Consider the following 7,172-nt stretch of genomic DNA (forward strand, 5'->3'; position numbering starts at 1 on the left):
TAATGGGATGGTGTTTAAGTGGGAGGAGGCATTCCTTTTATAGGTGAAGGAAGCCATCTCCTTTACATGGTTTTCGATGTGGGACAATCAAACAACTATTCTAGTATAGAAATGCATATTATGGATGCAACTTGGCAAGGCCGGAAAGGTGGCTTCCCGGCGACGGATTTGCGACTTCCGGATACCGTAGCTTAGCTTGAACATAGGGCTACAAGATGCAAGTAGCGGTTGGGCCTCACCATGGCTTGTGGGTGTCCCAAAGAGGGTGTTACTTATGCTTGGTGAGATAGCAAACTAGTCATGCTAGTAGGTATCTACAGAAGGAAAGAATAATATGATATTAAATCTTCATTATATTAATAAAGATTAATCTCACAATAATATAAAAGCAATATATTTTGAGTTATTTTTTTCTTTCTTTCTTTCTTGTAGTGGAATATAAAAAATTATTAGAAAACTAATCTTAAAAAGCTAAGATTAAGAAAAACATTGTAGAACTTAATTTGTTTTAATTTTCTAAATAGTTAAATAAAATTAATTTTTATTTATTCAAATTAAGATTTTAAAATCGTGCTTTATAGTAGGTAGGCACGAGCACGGCCTGTTTATTGACCCGGCACGAGCACGGCCCAACAAGATATGGGCTCGGGCCATGGGCCGGACTGGGCTTAATGTTTAAGTAAATGGGCCGTCACGAGCCCGTCACGATAATAAATGGGTCGACCCAAGCACAACTAGGCCCGCTTAAAATGGGTCGGGCCGGCCCGTTTGCCACCTCTAATCATGACTAATGTAATGCATAGAACAACTTCAGTCTTAAGACTCTGGAAGTTAAGAGTATAAATGTCCAAGTCTTTGCTTACTTAGAAAAGGGATGTGTAGTTGTTTCAAAGGCACTCTTCTTTATGGATTAAATTTGTGATTACTGCTGATAGACTATTGGCATCTGTAGATGGTCACTCATTGCAGGGAGACTTCTAGGGCGAACAGACACTGAAATCAAGAATCAGTTGGACCTATGTGCATATGTATCTTGATTTTGTTAATCTTGTTATAAATTAGTGTAGCCTCAATTTTTGATGTACAAACGAACTAATTGTTTTTTATTCGAGGAATAAAAGAAAAAAGAGTCTGGAATGACATTTGGGGTATCTTTCTATTATTCAGTTTTAATTTTTTTTTTTAATTTAATACTAAAATGCAAGGAATGATATGCAAGGTATTGTCCTTGTATATTGGTTAACCTCAGGTACTAAATTCCTTACATTTGAGATTAATAATTCCTTGCGTTTGCAAACTCAAATGCAAGGAATTTTAGGTCGTTGTATTTGCTCTTTTGCTGATATGGTTCATTTTCTTTCATTTTGATGATATGGTTCATTTTCTTTTCTTTTTTAGTCAACATGCCCAGCGAGGCTGCCATCAAGAGTGATGCCCCTTATGCTGAGGTGAATGTTGACGCCATCATCGAAGAGTTGCTGCAAGACTCGGAGGTGGTGAGGCGTTGCAATGTGTATTTGGCGAACAATATACGAGACCGAGCATCGGGAAGGCATGCAGTTGCCGGATGACGTGTACCAGAGGTTTCTCGATACCATGCTGGAGTATCTTAATAGCCGGGCCGTAAATGCTGAGGCGCTGGTGGGTGCTGATGAGGGTGCCGTACAAGGACAGCAGAGCCAGCCGAGGGAGGCTCGGTCTTGCTCCCGAGATGAAACGGCTAAGACTAGGCGGTGCTCTCGAGAGTCAGCGGGCGAGATGAGGTAGCGTTCTCGGGCCCCAGTGGGGCGAGAGGGGCAGTCCCCTCGAGTTCGGAGGGAAGCGATGCATGCTGCGGAGGTTCTGATAAAGGGAAATGTGCCCGCTGATGTCCGAGTCGAGGGGCAGTCCCCCGATACTCGTGTGGAGGGAAGTGACCTCGATATCAAGCAGAGCGCTCGAGGTGTTACGGGGCAGCAGGCTCCGTCTTTGGAGGTGGAGATTTTCGTGGAGGAGTTGTTCGAAGAAGTGGAGCGTCTTCAGAGCGATACCAGCGCTAAGGTTCGCCTGGTGACGGACGTGGTGTTGGAGCATCTGGAGGGTGTGTTTGGCGCCGATGTCGGGGGCCTGGGGTCACCAGAAGTCATCGCCGTTGATAGTGGAGAGGCAGAGGTGACGAGCCAAGTCGCTGATGTCTTGATGGAGGCGGCTGAGGCCGGTGATGCTCAGCGAGGCCCCGGAGAGGGTGGACGTGATGAGGGCATCCAGGTGACCGAGGTGGAGGCCACTGTGCAGCCTGGCGAGGGAGAGGAAGCCCATGGTACTTGAAGAAGAGAATGGCCTCAGAGCTCCGTCTCGGGAGTCCCCCTATGGGTGTGAGTATCGATACTCGTGGGGGAAAGAGGTCCCTTGTTAAGGAGGTGGCACGTTTGCGGTCTGCGAGTGAGGATTCTCGTCACTCTCGGGTCGAGGTTGTCGGAGGTCTCTCGCGGACTCTAGGTGAGATTCGCATTGCCGATGGTGCGATTGTGCACATGGTGGCGGATTTGAGCAACTGTCATCGCGACCGTGGTCGTGTTAACGTGGACGATCCTCACCAGGGCTATCGAGATGCTCAAGAGAGGTTGATGAGGGTGGTCATGCATTCCTTTTTTTTTTTTTTTTTTTTTGTGTTATAATGTCTTGTGTGGGACGCAGGCTGTGAATATGAACTATCAAGCGTCTGCCGAGAGAGGGCAAGCGCGTGAGCTCCAAGGTTTGTTGGATCGTGGTCAAGCTGATCGGGAAGAGATGCAGCGGGAGATTGACGATGGCATTGTGAGGAGGATGGAGCTGGAGCGATCGTTAGCTGTAGAGGTATCTCGGAGGCGGGAGGCCGAGGAGGCCGTTGTCCCCTTGAGGAAATCTAATTTAGACTTGACCGGCAAGTTGCAGCAGGCCGAGGTGGGTTTGAAAGCCCTGGGGGAGGTTAGGGCCTAAGTCCGCGCTGTTGAAGAGCGGCTGCGAGAACTGGAAGGCCAGGTCCAGGATCGCGATGCCGAGTTGGAGCTTCGTGGGGCGGCCTTAGAGAGTTTGGCTCCCTATCCTAATCGCGTGGTTGAATTAGAGGAGCAACTACGTGCTTTGCAAAGGGAGGTTAGCCGTCTAAGGGTTGGTGAGCGCCAGGCTGGTGAGAAGGATGCGGAGTTGGAGCTGTTAAGGAAGGAAGTGGACGAGGAACGTTCTCGGGCTAGTACCTTCGCTGATGATTGCATTCGTTTGTAGGCCACATCCGAGACTCACCTTGACAACTCACCTTGACAAGCTCCATAAAGCCAGACGAGACGGTGCGGCAAAGGATGTGGATCATTATCTTTTGTCGTCCAACTTCCAGGAGAAGATAAACAAGGCCTTCTCATATGGAGCCTTGCATTCGATTCGCAACGGTATCACCACTAGGTGGATTGACCAGGACAAAATGGTCCGCCAGATGCAAGCGAAGAAGGCGGCGAGATAGCAGGCCAGCGCCGCGAGTGGTGACCGCAGGGGAGGGATTGTTATCCAAGAACCGTCGGCTGCCACGAAGCATAGCACGAGCCAAGTTAGGGACCGCGAGGCTGGGAGTGCTCTCATGGGTGAGCAGGGAGAACCGCGTGTGGTGAACGCCGACATGGCACCGGAAGGCAAGAACGTCGGGGAGCGAGATGTGGTTGTGGAGCAGGCGCGTAGTGCCGAGGGCGAGACGTAGTTTCCCTTGTTATTTTGCCTTTTGTTTTGTTGGCGATAGGCCTGCTGACGTGTACATGCCTTGAATTTTGTTGGAACATTGGTTGGTTGGCTTACTTCTGGAATTTTCTTTTTGTTTTGGAAATATGAGAAGTTTATTGGGAACTGGCGTTTCTTTGGGAGATAGTCCTCCATGCATTGAATGTATTAACTGTCTTTTCGATTTTCAACGTTGTCATTATTGCAGGTTATTGAAGCGGTGCAACCATTGGGCGTCTGGGGGCGGTTTTGGCGGTGGCTTTTCCCTATAAATAGGTAGGGTGAGTGTGGAGGGGAGCAAACTCATAACATGGCCTTTTCTTTGTTCTTCATTTTGCTCCTGCTTATGAAATCCTTTCTTCCTTTTGTCGGCTTTCTTTTCTAGATTTTTGGGCTTTATAGCTTAATCTCATGCCTGGGTTATAGGCTTTATAACCTAATCTCAGGTAGATTTGCGGTTATAGGCTTTGTAAATGAAATTCTTTTGATTTTGGCATTCTTGTATCGCGTATCGATATACATGCATTCTTTATCTTTTGGGTTGGTGATTGCGATTATAGATTTGCGATTCATGCTGTTGATTTCGTATCAAACTATATGTTTTTAGTGTTTCTGCTGAAGAATACGGTAACTAAGGAGCATGATGGGGAGAGAGAGAGAGAGAGATGACACCGGGTGTATAGTGGTTCACCTTGCACTTGGGGCAAGGCTACGTCCACTTAGATATTTTACTATGAGAGGCCAAGTGACCTTTGTAATGATACAAGTGTGGGATCATCGATCCATCCCTTCTAACAAGGGGAGGACTTCCTCTTATAGCTAAAGGAAGTCCCCATCTAGTTTACATTTCCGATGTGGGACATAATACACATATTTACTTCTCTTGAAGCCTCTTGGAGAGCATGGGAGGGTGGCCTCCCTACGAGGTACCGGCCGACCTCCACCCTAGCGAGGTAGCTCGGGTGTCGGACTACCGGATGCATGTCGTAGGAGGGACTAGCCATGTCGCGGGGCCCACCTAAGAGGTCGTTGCTTATGCTTGGCGGTATGTGATATAGGTGGTATGTACAAGTCCCCCAAGTCCCCGAGTAAGAGGCGCTTCTTGGTTGGGGAGTTTAAATATGATGCCGCCAAGTATGAGTGATGACCTTGTTGAACGCCATACCCATACTAGTCCCCCAACTCCGTAAGTAAGAAGGGACTCTACGGGTAGGTTGGTGCCACGGGGCCCTCATCACGCTAGTACCTGCAAACAAGATAAGAGTGTACAAAATACATATTGATTGCGCTAGGGCAATCTAAGTGACATTTGAGTCAAATGCATCGAGGTGCATGAATGTTTATGTGAGATGCATGTTACACAATGTGTGTATGCACATATTATGTAATGTTTGACATACGACGTATAAGTCGAAAATGTATGTGTTTGTGATAGCATACAAAGTGCATATGATGCATAGATGTGTGATGAACACAATTATATGTACATAATGATATGTATATGTTGTATGCATATGATGCACATGCGTTAGGATCGGGAGATTTGTTACTCGCCGAGTCCCCCAAGTCACGTAGTTAGTAAAACGGGAAGTTGGACTTGAGTTCGCTCGTGTTGAGCGGGTGATAGATTTTGTGAGTTTTGTCCTATGGTCTTATTAATGGGATGTAAAAGAAATTTAATTGTTGCGATCAACAATAGGTGAAAAATTTCAATATTTCCATTAATAGACCATAGCACAGAAGGTATGAGTGTGAAGCTCAATGATAGTCCCGGTCGGGTACTACCTCCACTTGTGATAAGTGGTATGAATAAGTCCCCCAAGTGTACAGAACGCTCGGGAGGTGAGATGACTAAAAAGCAAGGGACTGGACCTTGGCTTACCCCGCCTCCGGTACCAAGTGGGGTAGATTGAGGACTTGAGCCTATGGTACCCGATGGGGTAGAATGAGGATTTGGGTCTCTGATACCCGGAAGGGTAAATGAGGACTTGAGACTCTGATACCTGGCAGGGTAGATTGAGGACTAGAGCCTCTGATACCCAGAAGGGTAGATTGAGGACTTGAGCCTCTGATACCCGGAAGGGTAGATGAGGACTTGGGCCTCTGATACCCGGAAGGGTGGATTGAGGACTTGGTGGTACCTCGCCCGGGGCAAGGATTTGGATGCAAGGGACTGGACCTTGGCTTTTGTAAGGGAGCTACTCTTTAGTGATCCCGTTGGGATACCTCGCTCGAGTAAAGGATTTATGAGGGCCTGTGGGCCTTGTGTATAACGACTCTGGAACCCGTTGGGGTAGAGTGAGGGCTTGATGTCTCTCGTACCCGATGGGGTAGCATGAGGGCTTGATGCCTCTAGTACCCGATGGGGTAGCGTGAGGGCTTGATGCCTCTCGTACTCGATGGGGTAGCATGAGGGCTTGATGCCTCTAGTACCCGATAGGGTAGAGTGAGGGCTTGATGGTTCCGGTACCCGATGGGGTGATTGATCCAATGATCCCGGTGGGGTGAGAGATTGGTGTCTCGTACCCGATAGAGTATTTTTGGCCTTGGGCCTCCGGTACCCGATGAGGGTGTCTGGCCTTGGGCCTCCGGTACCCGATGAGGGTTGTCTGGCCTTGGGCCTCCGGTACCCGATAAGGGTTGGGCTGACTCGTATACCTAGTGTAGTAGATAGGCTCGGGGCCTCATGTAGCCGATGAGGTGAGTGAGGGCTTGATTCGGGTGGGATTGATGAAGGCTTGAGCCTCCTTAACCCAATGGGGTTGAATGAGGGCCGGTAGGCCTCCTTTACCCGGTGGCGTGGCCCCGGGTAGAATGATGATTTGTGCCTCGTAACCCCGTAAGGGTATCCGGTAGCCTTGGGCTCCGGTACCCGGTGGCGTGGCCCAGGGTAGAATATATAATGGCATTGGCCTCGTAACCCCGCTGGGGTACCTCGCCGATTGGAGAGGATTTTGTAAGGACATGACCTTGGCTTACCCCTTGGGGGTACCGCGCTCGGAGCGAGGATTTTTAGTGCCGCATGTTGCGCTTATGTGGAGCCACATGTTGCGCTTATGTGGAGCCGCATGTATGCATGTAGTAGTTTTAATTGACGGGCAATTAAATTAAAGTATGACATAAACGCGTAGGCATAATAGGATATGCTAGTTAAATTAGCAAGTGTCATAGGCATGTTTAGATTATTGTAATCGTTATTTGAAGCATGTAAAGCATTGCATTAATCAAATTTAAAAGTGCATAAGTGAGAACTTATCTTTTGCCGATTGGAGAAGTTGAAAATTGGGGTTGACCCGAGTACAAAATCATGTTGGAGTTGTCCGCATGATGCTCTATGTAATCGACAAATAATGATCGATAGTCTGCTTAACTTTTTTCCGCATAAGGAGGTGCCCGGTTGAGTGAGTGTGACTCCTCAAAAATAAACAAGTGACTAGTACCTGTTCATT

General features: G+C 47.9%; 1 protein-coding gene across 1 annotated transcript; it reads left to right on the forward strand.

The window, feature by feature from the left end:
• Positions 1 to 2,315: 2,315 nt before the first annotated feature.
• On the forward strand, positions 2,316 to 3,243 carry LOC133737790 (uncharacterized). The gene is made up of 3 exons (XM_062165287.1): positions 2,316 to 2,612; positions 2,677 to 2,922; positions 3,007 to 3,243. The coding sequence occupies exons 1-3, from the start codon at positions 2,316 to 2,318 to the stop codon at positions 3,241 to 3,243; spliced, it is 780 nt and encodes a 259-aa protein (XP_062021271.1).
• Positions 3,244 to 7,172: the final 3,929 nt, after the last annotated feature.

Source organism: Rosa rugosa, chromosome 3 (assembly GCF_958449725.1).
Source record: "Rosa rugosa chromosome 3, drRosRugo1.1, whole genome shotgun sequence".
Lineage (NCBI taxonomy): Eukaryota > Viridiplantae > Streptophyta > Magnoliopsida > Rosales > Rosaceae > Rosa > Rosa rugosa.

What these genes read in the sequence shown, in the direction of transcription:
- LOC133737790 (XM_062165287.1), top strand. Translation starts at nt 2,316, where the DNA reads ATGGCCTCAGAGCTCCGTCTCGGGAGTCCCCCTATGGGTGTGAGTATC. An exon ending in CTCAAGAGAGGTTGATGAGG is followed by an intron (nt 2,613 to 2,676) that starts GTGGTCATGCAT and finishes TGTGGGACGCAG; the next exon opens with GCTGTGAATATGAACTATCA. An exon ending in GCAAGTTGCAGCAGGCCGAG is followed by an intron (nt 2,923 to 3,006) that starts GTGGGTTTGAAA and finishes GGCCAGGTCCAG; the next exon opens with GATCGCGATGCCGAGTTGGA.